Below are 26,111 nucleotides of genomic sequence, written 5' to 3'. Positions count from 1 at the left end.
CTTGCTAATGGAGTTACAATGCCATTTGTAGAAATGAAAAACCTTTAATTAACCACAGAAGTAGATTTGTGCTACTTTGTCTGTGGTGGCAGCCTCACAGTGCTGTTCTGTCGACAAACTTCCACTCACACCCCTCAATGTTCCTCAGTGCACAAACCAATGAGGCTGTTCAGTTTTATTTAACTGCAATTCTGACAATCACATGAATATGTGAAAGCCCATAAAACAAGTATTGAAAATAACAGTCAAACTCTGTGTACTATTAAGTGTTTGTACACCATTGGCAGGAGCACTGATGACTGTTTATATATGAGAGTGCAGTAGAGTATAGAACCTATTGCTGTGCAGAAAGTAGAAAAATACAAAAAGAATATGCACCTCAAGAGAAAATGAGCCAATTTTATGAGCCAACACAAAACTTTTCAGAGTTATAGATGCCTGCAGTGCTACATAAATATTTTTCTAAATAAAATAATTTCTGAGATATTCGACACTGACATACAGGTGAGCCACCCAAGGGCAGTTCTTTTGACAAATTCTAGAAAAAGGCTGATAAGAGTCTTATTAATAAAAGGGATTGAGAGAAATAAGATCCTCCCCTCTCTCTCCCCTCTTTCTTCCCTACACATCAAGATGCGATTATGATGACAAGCTGAGAACAAGGCAAAACATGTTCCTGTCTCTGCCTGGAACTATATTTTCTCTTGGGATTTACAGCTGGCACATTGCTTTGAAGACTCAGGGAAAAACATGGTATTGTTCTAGGAGCTAGGGGAATCTTGATGGATGCCAATCCTGCACTGAAGGAAAAATACGTGTACATCGTTCTCAGCCCCATTAGTAAAACTATGCCTAGACAGTTGGTAGGCAGCCTCACTTCCAAATTTCTCTGCCAGAACAAGCTGCAACTTGGTACAAAGTGTTCTTGTCTGTTATTTACTACCTCAGTCAGGACTGTTGACACATCCACAATCCTCTGGCCGTTCCCTCTTAGGTGAACTTTATGTTCATTTTACTTTAGTTACAATAGCAAAAACAGACTAAAATACTACCAGGGTCTAAGATCAATTACTGTAAGTAAAATTTTAAATAGGTCATAATACTGCAATGGCATATCAGGTTTAAAGTATGATGCCTGAACCTGGTAAAGAGCATCTCAGTCATGAAGTGATAATAAATACAAATAAAGACAGCCTTGGGAAAAAACAAAGCAATAATTTTGGAAGAGACTTCTTTTTTTCTCCCTTGTGATCTACTCACTTAAAACATTCCATCTTTGTAGAGGAGATTGGAAGGAGCTTTACATCAACACATGATGGTTAAAGACCCATGTGACAAAGCTGGGCAGGCATTTAAGTTCTGCATTGCTACGAGTGTAACAGTTATCTATCTCTTGATTATGTGGCCTGAGGCATCTGCATGAGCTATGACTGCTCCACACTTTTGCTCAGACCTTCCTCCTACCTCGTATCTTCACACTATTTTTCTATAGACAGATCATTGCTATTGAACTAGGAGTATGAAAAATATTGGGCAACTATTAAAAAGTTGAGGCAATCTGAAGGTTTTTTTATTACTTAAGATCTAATTGAAACCTCCCTAAGACAAAAAGGAAGTGTTCAGGATAAGCATCTTATATTTTAGTTCTGAAACTGCAAGTTTGCATTGAAACAAAGGGTGAAAAATATATAAAGAAAAGGGCAGAAAAAGAAAAAAAAACACCAGTTTTTACAAGATCTTAAAACTCCTGAAGGTTCAAATAGATGTTTTACTAAAAAACTAAAAATAGATTGTTTCAAAGTCTTTAAAACATTTTTTAAGACTCTAAAATTCCATTATGCCTTTCTCTTATTTCAGTCTCTTAATGGTCTTTATTTCCCCTGTTCATTATAATGACACCTAACATGAGAGTGACACAGAAGAAAAACAGATTACTTTTCTAAGCACTGTACAGACACAGAGCACACAACAGGCTCTTCCCAACAAGCTCTTTTTGTCTCCAAGTTCATCCCCCTGCATTTGCCTGACAATCATCTATGATGTAGCTATGCTATAAAGAAAGCTTTACATCAACACATGATGGTTAAAGACCCATGTGACAAAGCTGGGCAGGCATTTAAGTTCTGCATTGCTACGAGTGTAACAGTTATCTATCTCTTGATTATGTGGCCTGAGGCATCTGCATGAGCTATGACTGCTCCACACTTTTGCTCAGACCTTCCTCCTACCTCGTATCTTCACACTATTTTTCTATAGACAGATCATTGCTATTGAACTAGGAGTATGAAAAATATTGGGCAACTATTAAAAAATTGAGGCAATCTGAAGGTTTTTTTATTACTTAAGATCTAATTGAAACCTCCCTAAGACAAAAAGGAAGTGTTCAGGATAAGCATCTTATATTTTAGTTCTGAAACTGCAAGTTTGCATTGAAACAAAGGGTGAAAAATATATAAAGAAAAGGGCAGAAAAAGAAAAAAAACCACCAGTTTTTTCAAGATCTTAAAACTCCTGAAGGTTCAAATAGATGTTTTACTAAAAAACTAAAAACAGATTGTTTCAAAGTCTTTAAAACATTTTTTAAGACTCTAAAATTCCATTATGCCTTTCTCTTATTTCAGTCTCTTAATGGTCTTTATTTCCCCTGTTCATTATAATGACACCTAACATGAGAGTGACACAGAAGAAAAACAGATTACTTTTCTAAGCACTGTACAGACACAGGGCACACAAGAGGCTCTTCCCAACAAGCTCTTTTTGTCTCCAAGTTCATCCCCCTGCATTTGCCTGACAATCATTTATGATGTGGCTATGCTATAAAGAAAATATAGAAATAGACTGAAGTTCTCACCATTTCTGCTAAAGATAAATACAAGAACATTCCAGCTGTAATAGTAAAGATCCAGTTTTGAATGGATGGGTCAGTCGACAGAGAAAGGCCAATATAAAGTCCTAAGAATGCTGTTAGTGCACTTATAAAATTCATCAAAATTGCAATCTTCGTTGGGAGCCCAGTACTTAGCAGCACAGCAAAATCTCCTGCACAGAGAAGAAGAACATTTATTATTTAGTTGATAAATGTCATTTTCAGACTCTTGGTAATAAAATATGAAGGAAAATAATTAAGATATGCAAAAAGATAGTGAATGATGGATGGATATCTGCCTTTAGAATTTTGTAGAATTAGTTATAAATTTGTCCTATGTGAAAGAAAAATCTCAAAACAAAGAAATCATATTGATTTGTACTTGTTTAGCTGTTCCTAAAGATAGCATACAGTACTGAGGAGTGGCTTTCTGTTAGTTCTCTGTGTTCCATGACATTTCCAACTTGGATACATTCAAAAGTGAAGTCACATGGTTTCCCAGAGTTTCTAAATCTTTCTCCACTGGGAACTTGCCAGTTCAAATTATGTGGGTATATTTGCAGCATGGTCTTTGAGTGTTTTACAGGTGCTGCAAGTCAGAGTAATCTATGCCAGTCTGATCCCAGTCTGAGTGTAATCCCACTGATTTCAGTCCTAATCAGATGGAGTAAATTGTACATCAGAATCCCATCACACATTAGCCTTCTAAAATGACAGATTTCATAACAGGCCAAAACTAGAAGATTTGAAAAGTTTTGCTCCATGACTGTAAAATGTCACTTTGACACTGGGGCAGTACTGCCCCAGAATTAAGAAGGTGTCTTTGGAGGTAATTGTCAAGTATTTGAATTTGTTTTGCTATGCAAACAAGAGTTACCAGATTTACTGCAATCCACCATGACTGTAAAAATGTCACTTTGACACTGGGGCAGTACTGCCCCAGAATTAAGAAGGTGTCTTTGGAGGTAATTGTCAAGTATTTAAATTTGTTTTGCTATGCAAACAAGAGTTTGTTTTTTACAGCAATCCTCCATCCCACCTTTTTGTTTGGAGGAGTTTTCTACATAGCACGTGAAATATTCAGTCATTTAATGATAGAAATGAGAGCCTGCAGTTCTCAAATAAAACTTCCCAATTCATAAACATTCATCAACACAATGTCAGGAGCAGCTTCAGCCATGCTGGAAGTTTTACCAGAAACAATCAATCAAGGGCACTATACAATCCTCCCGTCTTGTCCAGCAGGAATGAGGGTAGTAAGAGGAATACTTGATTAAATAGCTCTGCTGCATATTGAAATTCTTGGATAGCCCATTGTGTCAGGCACAGCCATTACACACACATGGGTCCTGCTAACAGTTTATTATTTTTTGTGTCTGTACACATAAGGATAACAGGTCACTCCTGACCTGATATCATTTGCATCTGGAGAAAGTGAAATGGGAAGGCATCCAGTAATGAGTGCAGAAGCCTCCTCTGATTTTTGTGAAGGGCAAAGAAAGCATCAGTCTCACACTGCAATGCTGTAATTTATGGTGCTATAAGCAAGAATTCCCACAAATGTCATACAGAAAAGAAATTTTTGGGAAACCTGGAAATAAAAAGTCAATCAGGAAAAATACATACATATATTTCTTACCCATTTCATGAGGAATTTCATGGCATAAAATAGCAACAGTCGTTGTCACACCTGTTTCTGTTGAGGATGAGAATGCTGCTCCTATTACCAAGCCATCAGCAAAATTGTGAAGACTGTCACCCACCAGAACCATTATTGCTAACAAGCTGATTTTTTTACCTCAAAAAAGAAAAACAAACAAACAGATAAAACCCGCAGTATTAACCTAAACAGATATTGCCAGCTTTGTTATGTTGCAAAAGATTTGGTGTTTTGGTGACTTTGCATATAACATTACAAAAAGTCATAATAATCAGAGGGAAATAGCGTTTATCTGATTTGTCCTTGTTATTACACGTTCTTCAATAGATTTGAAACAAAAAAGTACATTCCAGAACAATTCAAAATGAGATGCAAATACCAAGAAATAACTTGGCTATAGGTCAACTATATAATAACTTGAATAGGTCAACTATTAGACAAAAATTTAGGTTTGTGTCCTGCCTCATGAAGCATCCTAAGGCTCTTTATTTCATGAAATTCACACAAGTTTTCTAGTTGTTATTTGGAGTTCTTCCACCATTGCTCACAGAATTATATAGCAGAGCTGTAGTGAAGATGAATATTTGGTCTCATGCAGCTGATTGTTTTAATCCTGTAAAGCTTGCTACTACTGAGTAGTATTTGCAGGGTCTGGTTTTTTATGCAATTGTATTACAGTAAAAGATAGAAATGAAAGACAACAAGCCTCAGAATATCACTTACAGTACAGGGTTACAGCATGCTTATAGCCAACATGTGTTCCAATCAATTAATGGCTGTTATGCTCATAGTACTCCTATCTGGAGCACTACTCATGGGTGTAGATGGCTCTTTGTCTTTCCCATGCTGCTCTGTGACCTCGTTTTTGTGTGGAACAGTATACTGGGTGTTCATGGCATCATGTCACCTGGCATGAGTGGAAAGGTGCTACTACCAATGCAAGTACTGAAATCAAGCTAGGGAATTAGGGACAGTCTCTCTGCCCAGCCTGTAACAGAAACAGCTGGGTGGAATGCTGAACAGATTCCCAGGGAGGCAGTTTATCTCTTCAAGAAGCAAGAAGCTCCATATAGGTTCAATGTCTAAACTTAGCAACACACAATTGGCTGCTCTATCCTGTATTTTTTCATTCATTTAATCTACAAGCTTACAGTCAGGGCTGCCTAATGTCTGTCAAGAAACTCATCCAGCTTCCCTCTACACAGAACAGATAGAACACTTTGAAAAGGGTTTGTTTCATGCTTGAAGAAGCAGGGTCATGATTTGGGCCCTAAATATGTATTTTTCTAACTTTTGGTGGCCCCACATAGACATAATATGACCGACTAAGGAGCAAATGTCAAACTGCACCAATCTGTCTGAACACAGTTATTACGAGGTCTCACTCCAGTAATGTTTCTCTGAGATGACCATTTTATAGTGATGGGGGAGATATTTTTTTCACATAAACTGGCTAGAACTGAAGTCTTGGACTACTATAAAAAACACACAGAGCATATAAAAGCCTAACAACCGTATTCAGAAAATCCTCCCTGGTTGTCTGGGAGCTCTGTGGGTTCAGAAAAATTGGCAGGCTTCTTAGATTTTACTGCCAGCTTACAGAGCAGGACGTGGATGTCCCCAGTTTGCACAGTACTTTCTAAACACTATGGGCAGTTTATAATCAATAGTGCAGAGCATGAATTACATAGAAATAAGAGATTGCTGCCTTACATTAAGTTTGTGATTTGTAATAAGCAGGTCAGGATGAATTCATGGCCTGCCCTGAGGTCTTATTAGTCTGTTTTGTTCAAGTATCTGATTGCTGGAGAAGATATACTCCATGATTACTGGAACTCATTCCAGGATGTTTTAGTATAACACAGGGATCGGGTTAACATTGTGGAGCAATTACAGATATAAGCTTTGTGAACTTACTTGACAGAAAGTTAAGAAGATGCATGTATAAACAAATCTGAATGTTTATCTTACTTCACTTTCAGCCTATTTTAAAGCAACTTTGTTACTGGCAATTATCTCATTGCATTATATTCCAACACAAACTATTAACTATTAACTTAGTACCTTAACTTTTTCTACAAAGCCTCTTTTTCTTCAATAATCTTCCTTTTTTTCTTGGCTTAAATAGAGGATCAGAAGTCATAGTAAATTCTATTCTATAATGTCCATAAAACTACATAGGTACCTCAATCATATACATCACTTTTTAAGTTTAGAATAAGAGTTTAAAGCAAACATTTATCCATAAATATTTTCCAATTTTTCCATGACTAACACCGAAAAAATATTTCTAGTCAATGTAAAGTGTCACTAAGTACAACAAATATAAAATGCTACTGCTCTTCTCTGATATTGATAGAACAAGCATGGATAAATGCAGAGAGGGCCAGTCAGACATATTTTTATTTAGAAAGTTTCTTTTTTTCTAAGTTACTCCCTCACTATCTATGGTGATTCACTCTTTTTGCAGTCCTACTTGGCAGGCATTTACAGTGAAGCTTTGCAGATCTGGAGTTGTCAGGCTTCTCTCTTAGACCTGCAGATTCCATTCAATTTTGGGGAAGAAACACCTCACTCAGTATCAAGGTACCCAGGTATGTTATGCTCTTAGTTATTTAAAATAACTATAATGAAACAAACTTTTGTAATTACGTATTCCCACCCCCCCAAAAAAAAACCCCAACAAATTACCTCCCACCCTTCCCTACTAAGGTTTCATTAATGGAAGTAAGACTGAGGTATGAGGAAAAATTAAACTAAACAAAGATTACTGAGAAGCTATCTGAAATTTAGTAACTTGGAACACATAACACTGATATCACTAGAAATTTGTTGGTGCTTAGCAGGTAATGATGATTGAACCAAACAGAAACATCTAGAGATGAACCATGTAGTCATGTTTAAACTGGCACTGGACTGTGTGTACTGGAGAGGTGAAAGAGAAGAAATGAAAATCCAGATTCCTAATGCTTCAGAAATAGAAATGAAATCCACAAGAACAGAAGAGAACATTAAGAACTTAGAAGAAGATAATGATACAATTCAATAAATCAAACTGATGACCTGCAATCACAAAATAAAGGGGGGGCCAATTATAGTAAATAAACTGATTTCAATTAAAGTATTATTCCCTCAGTTAAATGACTGAAACTCTACTGAATTCACCAAGGTCACAAAGTACAGTTAAAGGCAAAATTTGGTTTATACTCTATTTTCGTATTTTTACTAAGCAGCAAAAAGCCACAGAAGACAGGAGTTATCAAAGTTCTCAGAAGCAAACAGATTACTCTAAAACTGAGAGCCATCATGAGGCTACAATTCCATACCTGTGACAAACCATTGCTGCTTTAAAGAGTTTATTGCTTTACTGTTTAAGAGAAGGATGCAGAATTATATTAGCACAGCAAGCCTACAAAAAAATGTTTCACCACTTTCAGAAATAAAAGCCCGAGCTAAGTTTAAAATTATAAAAATATGTCTTTAAGCAAAGACTTTAGGAAAATAGAATGCAACAGTGAGACAGAAAATACTAAAGAAAGGACAGTGTGAGATTAATGAACTTCACAATTACAGGGTTGGCAGCTGAGAAGGTCTTTAAGCAGAGATTAAATTATGTAGCCAGGCACCGTCAAATGTGATGATGTGTCACACAGCAAACACAGAGCTAAGCCAGCTGCACACTTTCAATTCCATCTTAGGTCTGAAGGATTTTCCTGTCTTGTCTAGTCTTTTTATTGATACTAACTTTTTTTGCTGATCACCTTGCTGTCCGGAGGAGCTTCAGCAGGTTCAGAATCTTCCGGGCTTCTCTAGTTAAAAGCAAAGATAATGAGTCAGTGTTAAGGCTGTCTTCCAGCTGCTGCCATAAATACAGGAAAATATCAACAAAGTTCAAGGTATTTGAATTAAAGATAGTCATTGGTTATTTGCACATATGTCATTAGAATAATTTACTGGCCACTGGCAGTATGATTGGTACTGCAGAAACACATGAAAAGGAAATCTACCTCTACCAGGGAGGCTTAAGTCTAATTCAGGCAGGAAGAAATACATTCATAGGCATTGTTGTAACCCAAGAAAACCACACATCTGCTTGAATACACAAGAATCTTAGCCAAAGACTAGAAGGGACATTATAATTAAAATTGCATGTTTTGATTTTGTCATAACTGGATAACTGTATTTTCCTGGAGAATGTGTCCATAGGATTTCCAGGGAAAAAAAGTCTTTTAGTCACTCATGTTCTTCACAATTTCTCTGTGAAAGCACAAGACTAAAAAATATGATCATCAGTAGGTTTCATCCCCTTTCAAAATATAGGGTTTTTTTCTTCAGGGTGGTGCAGCCTCCAGTGTCTTGTGTCTTGGCTTTTAGCAAGGGCTTCATCTCAGCAGCAGGCAGCACTGGCTGGGCATAGCAACACTTGAGTACACTCCGTGGTGAAATTTACCCGTACTTCAAGAGAAGAAAGAGACAGTGACTTCCTCCTTATCCTAGAGAGAGAAATTGATGCACCAGCCCAAACATTTAAGTAATAGATACTGCAACTGTTGGGAAATAAATAGAACATGAGTAATCTCTCACTGCCCCTACCTCGTTGGGGTTTTGCTTTCTGATTGGAGAAATTATTAGAAATTCATGTGAGGGAGAGAGAAGCCTAAAGACTTGTTTGCTTAAAACTAGAAAGACTGAAATTTAGTTTCTGAGGGCTTTGTTCCCAAAAAAGTATGTTAAAACCTATTATGACAGCCAATGGAGTCAACAACAGCACAAGAGCTCTGTGCTAGGGACAGCAGCCACCTCTCCAAAAACTGTAGCAGGGATGTGCACTGGCTACAAAATAGGATATGTTTATTGGTTGGTCTTAGCTTGGTTGCTGATGAAGGACATGTTCTGTAGAAGCATGAGGAGAGAAGGAAAAATAATTGTTTCTCATATTTTACTTTTTAAAGGAAACATAAATGTCTCTAGTTCCCATGACTGCAGCCAGTCATAAGAATTCCAGTAATTGTTCCACTTCTTCTATATTTATTCACATGCCACTTCTATGAACTGTGAGTCAAATCTGCAAGACTAATTACTGATCTGAAGGATTTATAAGTTTTTCTTAGTCAACCAGTGTTTGTCTTAGTATTACTCACATGATTCTGAAAAATTGCCTGCTCTTGTACAAACCAGCTCAGCCAGCCTAATTCTATATAGATATTGTGATCTATATAGAATTTTGGGGGGATCTTGCATCTGAGGGGAACAACATGTTCATTATCATAAACAGGAAGCTTTGACATGTCTCACAAAGAAGTAAACATGCTTCACTCCTCTGTTTGATCTGGTTTTTATTGAGAGTTTTCCAACTGTGTTTTAGAAATTAGAGGTGACTCATGAGGGTTTTGCCCATCACAACTAGATTAGTAATATGGAGTTCACCTGTGCATCAAGATACTGGATATAAACTGAAGACATTTGTTGAAAGAAAGAGAAAACAGGGTAAAATTTATGACTCAATTTAATTTGCAAAGATTTATTTGTCTGGATACTATCCACAGACAAGTATAAAAGTATGTAACTTCTTATAGGTAAGCACCATTCCAGATATCTAAAGTGTTTACATTACTCTTCAAATCTGTGGAAAAATGCCCAGGAACAGTCCAGGATTTATAATCTGTTCACTAATTATGCACTGAACTCCCATTGTAGGAAGTTCCGAAGTTTTTCCTAAGGGAGAGCCTAGTCTGCCTTTACATATGATCAATGTATAAAAAGAAGGGAGAAAGAAATCTTCAATAATTTTATCAACAAAATGTATAACAATACACGAAGTGTATTGATATAGCAATCTGATACACACTTAAGAAAAGTTACTGTAAAATATCTGTTCTTGATATATCTGTGAAAGCTCATTATAAACTTCAAAATTTAGAGATTCTTGACAATCATGTCAAGTAATAAACAACAAATCAACAAAAGCCTGAAAAATAATACTGATTTATTACATTAATTTTGTTCATTTCTTTAGAGGAACAGAGAAAGAAGAATTTAAATTTAGGGAATTATGTCATATTGGTAACCTACCAACTGTATGGTTGAAGTAGATTTGCCTCTGCCTGAATGTTCATTTAATTCAGACTCCACTGGAAGATCATGGGAATGTCCCCAGTGCCCATTAACTAAAGAAAGGCCCTGCTGAATGAAGATGCTTTGCAATTAGTTCTGAAACCCAATAAACACAGGTGCAGCAATTCTCAGTTTTTTGTGAAAATTTATCATTTTAATGATTTTTTTCCCAAACAAAATCTGTTGAAAAAAATCACTGGCATCAACATTTCCTTAAGATTATTTTGTTAAAAACCCTGAAAAGTGAATCAGATATATCAGTGACAATCACAAAGGTTTGATAAAACATAATTTACTTTAAAAATCATATTCAAATTTGAAGCTGTGATAGATATAAAAATTGACTCTGAGGACTCATCTAGTTATCAGTAGGAAAAAATTAAAAATTGGTGGGATGATGATAAAACCCTTCTCTCAAACAAGGAACAAAAAGGACTTCTTTTTACCAAGCAAATAAAATATCACCATCATCAAAATACTCTCATTCTATTAATCTCACATTATATTCTTATGGGTGACTCAAAGATAGTGGGACTAGGGAGTCATTGATGCCTAAATCAGTCTTCACACGCTCTGTACACTGAACAAGCAAAGGTTTAGCCTTCTTAAGTGACATTAGGATTGTCTCTCATGCTGAGAAACTTAATGAGCCATCACATTTTGTGCTACATTCTATCCTTGTGCATAATCATATTTTCAGGCTCCTGCCATACTGAAATAAAGTAATAGAATTACTGTAAGCATGGCTGTGAGCAAGGAGATCTTATTATTAAAAATTGGGTCCTACTGACTGCAACACACATATTAGATTTTCACATCACTGGGATGGGGATCAAAAACAATTTGGAAATTTTAAGATATCGTTTTTGAAAATATTTAATTCTTGCATCTATCTTTCCATTGCATCTTTCTCCTGTTCAAACAGAGCCTAGAGCAAACAACAGTCACTGCTATTTCATATGGATACACACTTTTCACCTGCTTCAGTGTGACTCAGGAATGTAGGCTTGTGGAACATGTTCAATTAACTGTTCCCTTTCTGGAATTATAAATATATGGAACACATTCGTGAAGCAAGCACAATCCACAGAGCAAAGCAAAATAGAAACTGAAGGTCAATCTGGTAGAACCACTTTGGAAAGTAATTATGAATGCTTCATTTAACCCACAGAAATTATAATTAATTTCCACAATCATTTTAACATTCTGTGCAATGCAAAATCTCAAAATACAAGAGTTTTTTTTTTTAAGGGTGAATTGTACAAAGCTTTACCTTTTCACGAGGTGTTACCAAAAGAAAGAAACACTTTTCTATCAGAAAAAATCCATGAATTCCTCCAATTATTCCCAAAAGTTTCCAAATATATTCTTTTCCCTCATAGAAATGCTCAATGTCTTGTGCTTCATGTTTATGCAAACCAAGAGTCTAAAATAAAACAGATAAAGTTAAAAAAATTTAAATGGCAATATTTTAATTTTTGCTACAGCAAGCCATAGTGCATTCATTCATTATAGTCTCAGAATTTTATTTTTCCAGTTCTGTCAAAGTTAAAATGTGTTTTGAAATAATCAGCTGAATAATAGAGAATGAAATGAATCATGAGGAGCACAGCTACGCTTTTTCATCTCTCAGTGGTGAAAGTAACATTATTTTTAGGGACAGCTTTATGAAATCACCCTTTATATATATGAGATATATTTTGTTTGCAATATATTGATGCTAAAATTCTATAAAAAATACTTGTATTATCTTAATATGCAAATTTCATATCGAAAATAGATAAGGAGCTACTGGAGAGAGTCCAGCAGAGGCCACAAAGATGTTTAGGGGACTGGAACATCTCTCTTATGAGGAGAGGCTGCTGGAACTGGGCCTGTTCAGTCTAGAGAAGAGAAGTCTGAGAGGGGATCTCATTAATGCATGCAAATATCTCAAAGGTGGGTGCCAAGAGGGTGGTGCCAGACTCTTTTCAGTGGTTCCCAGCAACAGGATGAGAAGCAGTGGCCATAAACTAAAACACAACTCAACATGAAGTAGAACTTTACACTGAGGGTGGCAGAGCACTGGCATGGGTTGCGCAGGGCAGTTGTGTATTCTCCCTCTCTGAAGACATTCAAAAGCACCTCGATGCATTCCTTGTAACCTGCTCTAGGTTATCCTGCCTTGGCAGTGGGCTGGACTAAATGATCTGCAGGCATCCCTTCCAACTCTAACTATTCTGTAGTTCTGTAACTCTGTGATTCTGTGAAAATAATGCGTAAATTAATTAATGCATAAATAATGCAAAAATGCATTTCTGTTGGTTGCTTCCTTCTTTTCCTTAGTGTCACAGCACAGCAGCCCTCCTTTGCTCTGAAAGTGAGGGCTCTAAAGGCTACATCATTAAAACTGGTGAAGAATACTTTCACACTTAAAAGGTGCTGCTGAAAGAAATGCATTTGTCTCACATTCAGTGAGAATTGCCTTCCTTAAACCACTCTCCCAATTTTGCTTCCAGAGATGATGCACTGAGCACAAAGAAAAATTTAAGCAGAATCTGAAGTAAAACTGTGAAGATTTCTTTCTGTGACCACTAATAATAAGTTTACTAATAACATTTGTGTCATATCAGAGGAGACTGTTAAAAATAAATGAATACACAATGGAAAATTTGGTTCTGTTTTGCATTTTATGTTCTTAAAATTTAGATTATGAATTTAGGAAAAGATCATGCTACCCATTTTATTAGAGTTCTAGGCATCAGGATTAATTTTAGGTTGATAGCGCCTGGTTCCCTGGAACAATCTGTGGAGGGGACTGTGGATGTCTCATACAACCTTAGAGCAATTTTTGTTAAAATGTTACAGAATCTGCCTCGTGAAATAAATTTATACACATCTAGAATGTGCCTTGCAAAGGACTTGTGGAGTTACTGATTTTTTTTTGAAAAATAGGAACCTTTCTTTCTTTGAATTCATAAATAATGGATTTCTACTTATTATTATTTTTAATCTCTCTCTGAGCTACAGAGTGCAAATGTAATTGGAGTGCTGGGGGGATTTCATGGAAAGTTTTCTTTATAACCTGATGAGTATTATCCAGGTTTAAATGAAACCTTTCTCTTCATATATGTCAACATTTTAAAAAGCGCAGAAGTATTTATTACTTACCTGAGGAATAAGATGTAGCAATGCATCCCCAGAAAGGGTTCCAACAGCCAAACCGACAAACAGCTGTAAAATGAGTGTATAGATTTCTTGACAGGAGTTAAACAAAATGAGAGTTGTACCAAACATAGATCCAAGAGTAATAAGTAAAACAGCAACAGTGCTGTAACCATATTCTGTAGGGGAAAACAAATGAAACAAAACAAGGGCACCTTTAATAATCCAATATTTGTATTTGTATTTGAGTATTTTTTTGCATTCATAATTGTTTTTGAGGGCATGTTTACATACCTCTATATACAAGCATGCAGGAGAACTGATTCATTGTGACACTATCTGATTTCAGCAGGGATTCAGTTAATTTTCCTAGTACATGGTACAGTGCAGTGTTTTGGATGCAGGATGAGAATAATGTTGACAACACACTGATGTTTTGGTTGTTGCTAAGCTGTGCTTACACTAAGTCAAGGACTTCAGTATCTCATGCTCTGAAAGTGAGGAGCTGAACAAGAATCTGGGGAGGTGTGGGAGGGACACATCTGGGACAGGTGACCAAACTGGCTAAAGGGATACTCCACACCACAGAACATCATGCCAAGTGTAGAAACTGTGAGGAATTGGCTAGGAGGGGCTGACTGCTGCCCAGGGGTTAGCTGGGCATCAGTCAGCAGGTGGTAAGCAATTGTGTTGTGCATCACTTGTTTATCTTGGGGTTTATTTCCCTCCCCCCCCCCTTTTTTTTTTTTTTGTAATCTTCCTTCCCATTACTAATTGCAGTAGTAGGAGGAGTAGCATGCATTGTAGATTTTACTTTATCTCAATTATTAAACTGATGATAGCTCAACTGATGGGTTTTATCTTTGTCCAGTTCTCCCCAATCCCTGGGGGAGGAGGCAGTGAGGGGTGGAGAAGTGGCTGTTTCATATTTAGGTTCTGTCTGGGGTTAAGTCACAACAGCCACATAGATTTCTCTAGTAATGTGTGAACAGATGACAGAATTAGAAGCCCAGAAAACATTCATTTTTTCAGGCTCTACATGTAAGAATCTAGTACTTCCAAATTTCAGACCTTAAGAGCTAAACAGACTGTGGCTATGCAAATCAGAAGCACTCAAAGCAGCACAGTGAACTCTGCTCTGCATTTGCTTCCTCTGTTGAAAGATTTATGCTTGAGATTCTATGTTCTCACATGTCACACCTGTGCATCTTTATTGTCAACACCACATTTTTAACCAAATCATTTTCTGTAAAGAAACAAAGGCCTAAAACCTCAAATAAATGTAGCGATCTAATTTAGTTTCTAAGCATAAACATTTTGGCTGAAATTATATTTAAAAATCTGCTGTGGAAATACATCCTTTCAATTAATACACCAGGACCACCAGCCTATTTTCCCAGATTACTGGGATGTTTTTGAATGTTAGTCTTATAATTCCTCAGAGTTACACGCTGCTCACATTTCCAACCTTTTACACAACATGAATCCTGATTAATTTCTTCAGAAGTCTTATAATGGGAGGTAAAACACTGATGAGAAACACACATAAGGGAATTAATACCAAAATATTTAAAACTGTCACTTAACATTTCAAACTTCAATAGCACTGCAAGTGCTTAGCACCTCATAAAATCAGACAGCTAATTTCACAGACTGCACATCCATATACAAGAGTATAGTAGATATATATGGAATGTCAGGCCTTGGTGACAGCCAAAACAGCACAGCCCATCAGTAAAATAGAGTTCAGAATAAGACTAATGAGCCTAAGCTCGGGTCACTAGGTCACACATAGGTCAAACATGGAGTCCTTTATATGATCAAGACAGCAGAAGTGTCCCTGTGGTCATGGAAACCTTCCTTTGTCAAAAAGCACAGGGAAAGGGCTGCAGAAAGGGCTCTTATTAATTCCATTCTGCACTTGAATAGCTCAATTTTTCTCATCTCTCACCTTTATGAGATCAGTAAAATGTCATTGATTGGGCTGATGGCTTTAGACTTGGAAGAATCCCACTTAACAGTGAATTTTTTATGAACCTTGTATGTGACCTGGGTAAGTTCCTTTGTTTTCTTTCTTTGTCCCTTGATTCCTGATCTAAAAAATGGTCATATCTGTGTAGCACAGAAAAGATCAAAGCAGTAAAGACTGCAAGGTGTTCAGGTACTGAGCAGAGATATAAGATAAGAAAGAAGGACTGCTGCCTATTGAAGATCGATAATGATTCTTCCTATTCTGTATGTCTGTTTCTCCTATAACAATTCTTTGGATATCCATGAGTATTCTTCAATGCTTTTTACTTCTGGGATATTCACATGTGTCCTTTCAAGCTTTTTAATTCCAGTGCTGTTCCATAAGGATCACTGAGCAGCAGGATGTGGGGAAAACTTACTAGCTCCAAAAGGTGAAGGTGACCATGAAGATATTAGGATAAAGGCATTGAAGACATTGATTTGTAGCCTAAAAAGTGCTCCTGTAGATGCAGGCAGTTATGGTTAGATGTCTATTTCTTTTTGGTGATTCCTGACTCCCAAATTCCCCACCAAAATTAATGTCTTTGTTATTACACCAATACACTTTGATTTGTAACCCAGATATCATTGGCTTAAAGTAAGGAAAAAACCCAGAAAACACATTAGGAAGCCCTTTTTCTGATTCAGCTGACCCTGAATCTGAGTCAGCTCAGATTCTGATTTTTCTTTTATAAGGTGGACTAGGGATTGATTACAGGTGAAGTGGAGTCCATGGAACACATGGAGCAGAAAACACTGGAAGCAGAGGCATGTGAGGGCTACAACTGCAAGTGGAAACAACTCAATTATATACCCTCAGTCAGTTCTTGTTCCAGCTCTATCACACAGGTCCTGCTGCCCTGTTACTGATTTTCTGGATGTTTTTCTAACCCCAATAAAATCCTCAAAGCTTCTCTGCTATAAAATATCACAAGCTGAAAAACCAGTAGTGTTCCTGCACAACTTGTCTGTATCAAGCATTTGCCACATCATGGTATAAAATACCAGCTAATGTAACTTTGAAGCTTTATGTAAGAGCAATGCAATGATTACAACAGAAACCTCGTGCAAATTTCACAATATAAGCCTTTACTGCCCAGCAATCCATAGATGAGAACCTGTTATTGCCTACCTGCTGGCAATATCAAGCAGTACTCTAACAAATGAAGAAAATAAAGCTTAAAACCTTACACATGGAAATAGAATTGCAAATACTATAAAATTTAGACCATTGAATTCCCTCAATTCTCAATATAATAGTATTGTCTGACATGTATGCTATGAAATTATAGAATGCATAAATTACAGATGCTATAAATCCCATGTTCTGGATTATTAATTAACGAAAAGTCTCCAGAAGTCCTTGCACCTTTTTATCTGAGTTTAAATAATAATTTATAAATAAGAACATAACTTACTTTCCACAGTTGTTGGTGGAAGCTTTGTCTGTTTGAAGTCAGGAAGCTGACATGAACAACTTAAAAGTTGTTGAATGATAGCTGGACTGATTTGCTTGAAGTGGTCCTTAGAAATGGAGGAAGAACTGTTTTTCATAAATATCTTCACAAGTTCATTGGCAGAGAAACAAACCTTTGTAGAAAATTATATACAGTTACTAAACTTGTTGCATATACCTGCATTTAATTTTGAGGTTAAATACAGAATCTTAGAAGAAGACAGGACATTCCAGCCCCAGAAGAAAACTGCTATATATCTATACTCTTTCTTGCTTAAATTAGTTAAATTACTTCAATTGCTTCACTTTTTTTCTGTGTAAACTTGATACTACCATATATTCTGAAAGACCAGAATCTTTGGGATAAATGAGCTCAATTTCTATTGAAGTCAATTAATGTCATTAAGCTCTTACAAAATAATATCTCTCAATATTTTATTGTTATATGTGCTAATAAAAATGTTTTAATGCTAATATGAACCATAGTCTTAGCTATTCTTGTGAAAATACATTTGCAGTATTTGTGCTAATAATAATTGTGGTAATTGTGCTATTCATATAAGATACTGCCTACATCAAAGCAATGCTGAGATTCGTCCTTGTACTGGATCTTCAGTAAGATATGGAAATAAGTTAGCTTTTTAAATTCATTAAATGAGTGCATGTCAGCAGACAAGATGTTACATAGTCTAATATTGGTCTAAAGATTGCTTAATAATTGTATTATTACAGGTACTTCAGAATTCCATCTACTTTTTTGTTCTTGCTTGGAGCATCTCTATGTCAAAAGAAACAATTTTTCATGGAAGCATTTATATTTCAAAAATTTTCATGAAGAGTTGTGTTTTTCTGTCTAGGATAAAATTTCTAGTAAAAACATGAGCAGTTAACACAAGAAAAATTCTAGTGGAAATTTCTGAAAACACTTTTAAACAGAAGAACCGCAGATCAAATATGTTATCTTGTTAATAATCTTCATTTCTTAATCTCATCTGATGGGCTGTGATTCAATATTTAAAAACAAAAAAATTTTCATTCATTTAAATTGGTCTGCATCTGAGACTCGAGGCATTCCTATTCTTTCTCTCATTACTGAAGCATAAGCTTCTTCTGAAATTAAGTATAATTACCTTTAAATAACCCAGTTAAAACCCAACACATTCCTGCTATTGCTCATCCATTAATGAAGTAAAATATGCCCTGTGGTTCACTAAGAAACTGAATTAATTGAGCACTGACATATTTTTTCTGAAAACCACATTCAAGCATTCAGGATAAGGGGTGATCTTGTCACCTGGACCTGCCTTCAAGCCAAGGAGAGCATGAAGACAATCAAGACCTACTATATTGGAAGAGACCTTAATTTTGCCTGTTCTAGGCAGTGATATTGACTCTAGAACTAGGGACCACTGACATCTGGTATTAAGTTGGAAGACTGGGATTTTGGCTGGTTATGAGCAGCATTGCTGACCAGTAAGAGCAGGGATAACACCTTCACCAACAACTTGAGTGATGGCACAGAGTGCGCCAGATGGCATTCACAGGTAAAACTCAACTGGCACCACTAGTCAGTATGCTGATGGGTGTGGCTGCTATTTAGAGTGACCTTGACAAGACAAGGAAATGGGAGGACCAGACTTTCATGAAGATCAGCCAAGACAAATTTATTGTGCTTCACACAGAATAGCTCCATGTGTCAATGAAGGCTAGGGAAAACTGGCCAGAAGGAAGGCAGGTTTCCAGAAAAAGCCCTTGGGGTGGCTCCTGACAGGAAACTTGAACATGAGCCACCAGTGTGCCCTTGTGGCAATGACCCCTAACTGCACACGGGCTGCATTAGCAAGAGCAGAGCCAGCGGGTACTGGAGAAAGATTATTGCCCACAACTCAGGACATGGGAGTCCACATCTGGACTATGTCCAGCTTAATAACCAGCAGTGCAAGACACTGGAAAATGGAGGAAAGTTCAGTGGAGGGCCATCAAGACTGCTAGGGAACTGCAGCACATGATGTGCCAGGAGAGGCTGAGGGACCTGGGTGTGCTCAGTTTGGGAACAGAAGGTTGGTGGGTATCTTAAGTCTTCAACTGTCTAAGGTGGCTTAGAGGGAAGAGATAACCAGAATATTTTCAGAGCCACACAGCAAAAGAGAGGCGAAAGGTATTAGTTACAGCAACAAAAAACTCCAATTTGCTATAATAACGAAGGCACTCAAGGTGAAGGCAATAAAGCACTGGTAAAGGTTTCCCAAAGACTGTCTAAAGGCTACATTTGGAGACATTCCGAATTCAACTGAACATAGCTCTGTGAAACCTGATCTGACTTTGAAGGTGGCTCTTTTTTGGAAAGTATAATAGACAAGATGAGGTCCAGGATTATTATGAACCTAAATTTTAATGTGAATTTATTACCACAAATTTTCATTGAAAAGCAAAATATCATCAGTAAAAGAAACTGTCCACCACTACATAAAAATAGCGTTAAGGTCTATTTGGTAAATGTTCTTGCAAAATGTGGGGCATGAGGACCTGCATCTTTTCTAGTTACAAGCCCCAGCCTTTGAAGCTTTTTAACATAAGGAGGCAGAGAACTGAAATATCATCAGTAAAAGAAACTGTCCACCACTACATAAAAATAGCATTAAGGTCTATTTGGTGTAATGTTCTTGCAAGATGTGGGGCATGAGGACCTGCATCTTTTTTAGCTGCAAGCCCCAGACTTTGAAGCTTTTCAACATAAGGAGGCAGAGAACTATCTCCATTAGAAAAGCAATTATGTGTGTATCATCCTGGGGGATGATAACAAAGAAATAAGCACACTGATTTTGTATGTTTTAATGTGAACAACTGGATGGGTGGATGGATGGATGGATGGATGGATGGATGGATGGATGGATGGATGGATGGATGGATGATTTGGGCTTCCAAAGTCCATGTTTGTTTAATGAAGAAGAATAAATGAACACATAGACATTTTGACATAGTTTTATGGAATTTATGATTATTTATCTTATTAGATCATTTGCCACTTTTTTTCATCTACATTTTTAATTGTAGAGAAAATAATGACTTTAAAAGAAAGCAGTGACCCTTTTTTGTGGTAATGTTTTAAATAATTATTCTTATATAAAAATTAAATTACAGATCTTAAACCAGTTAGAAAACACAAGCCATAGGCTAGTCAGTGTCCTGTATGTAGCAGAATCTGCTACTAATGAAACACAATGGCTATCATAGGTGCAAAAAACAGGAGACAAAATGAGCAACACTGCAATGAAACATGGAATGTTCTAATGGAATATGTAAAGAAAAATAGGCATAGCTAAAAAGAACTGAAATAATAAAAAATCCCCTTAGAAACTATTAATATTAATAAAGAAGAGAAATTATCTTCTGTCCAGATGTTTCTTTGTGATTTTTTTTAAGGTATACAGACTATTTGACTTTCAGTTGACTCCTAAGACTCAGATAGTGCCCCTGCAGACTTATCCTTTGAGTTACAGTCAGTTTTAGAAGTTCAAGACTTCAAAAAAGCTGAGCTTTAAAAATACTTCAATTGCTGGAGAATTTTACTGCTTTTACAGATAGAATCACTACTGATTTCTGTCCTCCATAATTTAAAATTCATATGAAACATATTTAAAATGACCTTAATTTAAGACTATTTTGAGACCACATTAAAAGCCTCATCATGCTGATCAGCATGATCCTTTTTTTTGGTCAGCTGCAAAGAAATAAATGTATGATAGAGTATGCATTTCAAATGCAATACAATTACACAGATAAATATCTATCAGAATAGCATTTAACCACATGAAATTTGTCTCAGCTTCCCATCATGGAATGACCACACAGAAAAAGTCAATTGCACATCACTCCATTCTCCTAAATCAAGAAGAAACATTGCCACTGAGTTAATATAAATGGTAAAGGATTGAAAACAATAGAAAAGTGTTCTTTGAAGAATATATTTCAAGTGTATACATCAAAATATATACCAATTATATACTTTAAAGTCTTCTTTTTTGTCTAAGGAATGATACCCAGTCTAAGGATGGAAGTCAATTACCATCTTGTTGATCATTGTCATAAACAAAATTTATTTCTTTTCAAATTCTTAGGATAAGGATAAAATAACCTGCAATAAGTCAGTGTCCTTCAAAGTTCTCAGAGAGGATACTTTGGATACCTAAGGCTCTGTTTTACAGCCTCTATACTTTCTAAAGTAGGCTTCTGGATTCCATAGATGGCTATGAAAAGAGTTTGGAAATGTCCAATCTTCAATTTACAGAAGCCTTTTAAAAGCAACTTACATAGAAACTTTAATTTACTTTGTTTTCCTTAATGCAAAACAATCCCTCTTTCTAATAGGTCACTTAAGGTGTGACCTCTAATCTTAAGGTGTAAATCTCTAAAAACTGTAAGAAAACATCAAAGCCATGTTAATCCACTCCTCAGAGTCTTGAAGAAACACCTGACGCCACGTAACACTAACATTATTAGCCCCTCTCAGTGACCTTAATTGTACATTCAACATCCACAAAGTTTTTTTTCCCAATTAATATTTAAACAAATATAGCTATATAAATATATATTTTCATCTATATCTACATTCCTTTTTGAAACGAATACATTTTACCTCAGACATATTGCATGGTTTGCAAATCAATTTAAATTTCTGTCAGTGAAATTCTGTCACCAACATTATAATAACATAAAAATAAATTAACCTGGTCCCAATCTGTGTTCCTTTCACGATCTTCAAAATAGCCTTTCAGATAGTCTCCTTTTGTATGGTTTCCTTTGACTGGAGTATTTCTTCTTCCAATATCTCTGATTGCCATACTGTAACGTCTTCTTTTGTGACTGTGAAATTGTCCATTTACAGTGCAGGTCTTTTTGGCTCTAAGCACATTGAGCAGTTGTTCTAGTTCTAGTAATTAATTAGAGAACAGATACGTTACCATAGGAAAATGCACACTTAAAAGACAAAACATTTAAAAGACAACATTTTTTCTTTTTGTTTGTTACAACATTGATTCAATTCCTCATTTTAATACTCTTTTCTCATTTTGGTACTGGAGGCAATTTCTGTTTAACAACTCTGGAAGTTCCAGACATCCAGATCCTCAGCCTTTCCATCTTTACCTATCACACTCAGATGTCACTGGAAGGCAATTCATCTTTCATTTAATCAGCATCTCTGACAAAGTTATCTAGTAATTGCTAAATAACTTCACTGTTCTACAAATTTTCCCGTGTAAATGGAACTCCATGCTGAACTGCCACAGACAGCTATTTGGATCAGGAAACACATCCTCCATAGGGTATCCTGAAATCAATCTTCAGGATACTATGCTGTCCTTGCACTTCAGAAGTGCAGCACAGGACAGTGAATTTTTTCTCTCCTTTGGTTAACTGGGAAGCATGCCTGCTCACAGCACTGAAACAGGAAGGAAAGAGACAAGATCCCTAATCCAAATCTGAGATCATGCACAGATGTACCTCATGACACAGCTGGGATGCAATGGGTGCTTCTGCTGATGGAATGCCCAGTTATTTAAGAGGCAGGCCCTATCCTATCTTCCTTATCACCTTCCTTCTCCCCCGCACTGTCAAATAAAGCCATAGTGATAATTCCTGTAAACCTTAACTTGTCCATTAAAAAGGGGTCCACAAATTAATTTTAAAGAAATTTTGATTAATAGGAGTGTTTCCATATGATAATCCTTTATTTTTTAATCTTGTTACTCAGGAAATGCAAATGGTGTAATCTTAATGGTAATTCTCACAAAAAAGTTTCTGATAACATGTTTCACTACTTTCTTTTGGCTACTTAAACAAACAGATCTGAATGGAGCTATATTTGCAGGTATATTTGTTTTCTAAATGTAGTAAAATCTAATTTTCTTTTTCTATGCTTCAGATTCTTACTCTTTCCTGAAGTTACTATTAAGAATGTAAATAAATTTAAAGGGACAGTATAATGATCTTAGACTTAAAATAGACTTACTCTGTAACAAACTGGTTAAGAACATTTTTTTATTTTTCTGAATGACATCCTAACTCCACCAAGCATAAAATCCTGTTGTTACCTTCACTGGGGCCCAGATTCCACCATATATATTTAGTAGCACTGTGCTGAGATGGCTCCATCCATTCTTGTGAAAATTATTTTATAAGATCTGGCTGGGCAATTTTAAAGAAAGGACTTTGCTGCCAAACCAGTGTTTGTAAATACAATCTATAAGCCCCAGTTTAGAGCTAAGGATTATTATTTTTTTAGTGTTTACTTGCTGCCAAACCAGTGTTTGTAAATACAATCTACTGTATTTAGCCCCAGTTTAGGGCTAAGGATTATTATTTTTTTAGTGTTTATTTCTGTGATTCAATGTACCTCTGTGTAACCTAGGAATGTTAAAAACATTTTTACCTATGCTCAAGTCAACTTTTTAACCTGTTTTAACCCATACTTAATGAAACTTTTAAAAAGTGCTCTGAAAAGCTTGTAAACTGCTGCTGTTAGCAGTTGCCACAAAAAAGGAAAAGTTGATGTCTTATAACAATCTTCTAAATCCATACCAGGCCTCTGAATTGATGGTGTAGCTTCTTAAACTGCCAAGCAGGCACAACCTTTTGCAGAACTTAATAGTGCTTCTGCTTAGAGCTTGGCATTTGTTTTGTTTTGTTTCAGGTTTTTTGTTTTGTTATTTTTGGACCAGTTAGAGCACTCCTATACTTCTATTTATTTACGGTTAAGTACCATTTCTGATAAGTCCAGCAATAAATTTTCCTGAAGAAAATTAACTTTGCATACTCCAGCTTACCTGTCACTTGGAGCTCAGTGGTACTATTTAGAGAACTGAAAATATATTTTATAAAGAATTCTGGGGAAGGCAAACTTGCTTTCCCCATACAGACTCCTTGGAGTGCCAGAGTAAGGATTAAAGCAGCCAGGCGTGGAAGAGTGTTTTCATCAGCGCCATCTCTGTCCATTATATCAGCATTTTTCTCCAGAGTGCTCACATCAACACACTGAAATCAGGAGAAAACAGCATGAAGACAGTCCTTTTCACCTCCATTTAAATAATCGAAGTGACAGGAGGAGAAACTGTGGAGAACAATTTCACAGACAGCCAGAGTAGGAAAAACGCTAAGATGTAAGCTGTAATTGCCAGCAGGACAGCTAATCAAAGGACATTTTCAGGAGAACAGGCATAGAATTAAAAATCTTGAACATTTACTCAGCATCTAATGGGGGAAAAGTACAGTCCTTCATTCAGGTTATTTTTGCTTAGTGTTATTTTCCTGCTGTTTCTATTGTTCCAAGTGTCCTCCTCAATTACATCTACTTCTAGAAAGTGGAAGAAAGGGAAGGAATTTTTGTTAAGGCATGAGAAATCGGCTCAAATAATACAGACTGTAACTCTTCATCTCAAACTTCAGAAAGAATTTAAATATTTTTAGTTCCTGACCTATTCAATGGAATCAACAATTTTTTATGGATTAGTTATCTGGGGACAATATGGAAAGATATAATTTTGCTGATAAAGGGTGACTTTCCTGCTGGATGACCAAATAAAAACAGTAGTTAGTGGTACACAACCATGTATGTGGAGGTCTACAAACTCTCTTAGTTGTCTGGAAATTTACCCCCTTTTCATATTTTCTTTATTTTTTCCTATCTTGTTTATTTTCACTGAAAATAGTTGGGTTTTAATGAAATAACAACAAAGATAAAAAATTACTTTAATTATTCTCTAACTCATATTAGCAAAATTAAAAGGTCAGCTAGATGAGCCAATACAATAGCTATTTATTTCATACATACTCATCTCTCCTTATGTAGGCCATAAACACTTCAGAGAGCAGGCTGCCATTTCTTTTCCTGTTCATTCACTATACATTAAAATTTTCACAATCCAAAACTTAAATCTCTCATTTCAAACAAGATAACAGATGCCATGATTAGAGAAGAGAATATTTTCTGTGAAACCAAAACACATAAAGAGCCACTAAAAATGCTTTTCTTCTATGACTACCCTGTGCCATTGGCCCTTTTCCACAATTCAAGTGTTGTGATTCCAAGTATTATGCTATTATGTTTTGTGTACCTTTCATAAAAGAAACCTCTTTTCCCTCAAGTCAGTGAATGGTGAAGTCTCACTTACTGGACAGACTTGACAACTGATTACAGTGCCAGCATAAACAAACAGAACCCTCAGTAAAGCATTTTATGGGTTGTTATTCCATCATGACATTCCAAATACCCTCCAATGCCTCTTTACAGTTGCTCAGATACCATTGGAGTCCTTGGAAATCGGCACGTTCATCAAGACTCAGAATCAAAAGCACTGGTCAATGAATAATTTATGGAGGGAAATGACCACAAAAAGAAGACAGAGAGAGGAACTGGAGGACCTCAACATTCTGGACACAGCCAGGTCTCCTACCCATCTTCTGTTTGTGCAGAAAACCCTACTATAGCATGCTGTAAATGAAAATCTAATGAAATTAAAATTTTGAGCTTTGTATAAACCAAATTTAACTCAATCCTTTGAACAGATGTAAGGAGGTACAGACAGGAGGTCAACCTGTACTTTAGGAGTTATCTAATCTGGCTAAAACCTGTTTTATTGCCCATTACAAGGAAAAGTTTCTTCTTCGACTTTGAACTCCAGAATATTATTCTTTTATAGACCTTATTTGAAATAAGGAATTCTAAACCACAGTGAGAAAACTCACAGCATGTTCCCTGACTTAGAAATGATGATCCGAGCTAAAATTCTTCAATATGCTTTTTTTTTCAACTTTAAATTTAAGCTTCTCTTTAACAATCTTTCTACAAGGCATATCCATGCTGG

At 36.2% G+C, this 26,111-nt stretch overlaps 1 protein-coding gene across 3 annotated transcripts in view; it reads right to left on the bottom strand.

Moving 5' to 3' along the window:
- SLC39A12 (solute carrier family 39 member 12) overlaps nt 1-26,111 on the bottom strand; it is a 37,799-nt gene that overhangs the window by 5,129 nt on the left and 6,559 nt on the right. For 2 of the 3 annotated variants that reach the window (XM_039713258.1, XM_039713249.1), the window contains exons 5-12: nt 24,075-24,282; nt 21,978-22,180; nt 17,213-17,384; nt 13,791-13,963; nt 11,914-12,066; nt 8,272-8,335; nt 4,506-4,664; nt 2,852-3,039 (exon numbers count right to left, since the gene is read on the bottom strand). In XM_039713258.1, coding sequence (XP_039569192.1) covers nt 2,852-3,039; nt 4,506-4,664; nt 8,272-8,335; nt 11,914-12,066; nt 13,791-13,963; nt 17,213-17,384; nt 21,978-22,180; nt 24,075-24,282 — 1,320 coding nt within the window. Of the gene's footprint in view, nt 1-2,851; nt 3,040-4,505; nt 4,665-8,271; nt 8,336-10,598; nt 10,710-11,913; nt 12,067-13,790; nt 13,964-17,212; nt 17,385-21,977; nt 22,181-24,074; nt 24,283-26,111 lie in introns of all 3 variants that reach the window. The other variant, XM_039713265.1, reaches the window with a different exon arrangement.

Source organism: Passer montanus, unplaced genomic scaffold (genome assembly GCF_014805655.1).
Source record: "Passer montanus isolate IOZ18808 unplaced genomic scaffold, ASM1480565v1 scaffold10, whole genome shotgun sequence".
Taxonomy (NCBI): domain Eukaryota; kingdom Metazoa; phylum Chordata; class Aves; order Passeriformes; family Passeridae; genus Passer; species Passer montanus.
Note: the sequence above shows the minus strand (reverse complement) of the source record. Positions and strands in the feature narration are given on the sequence as shown.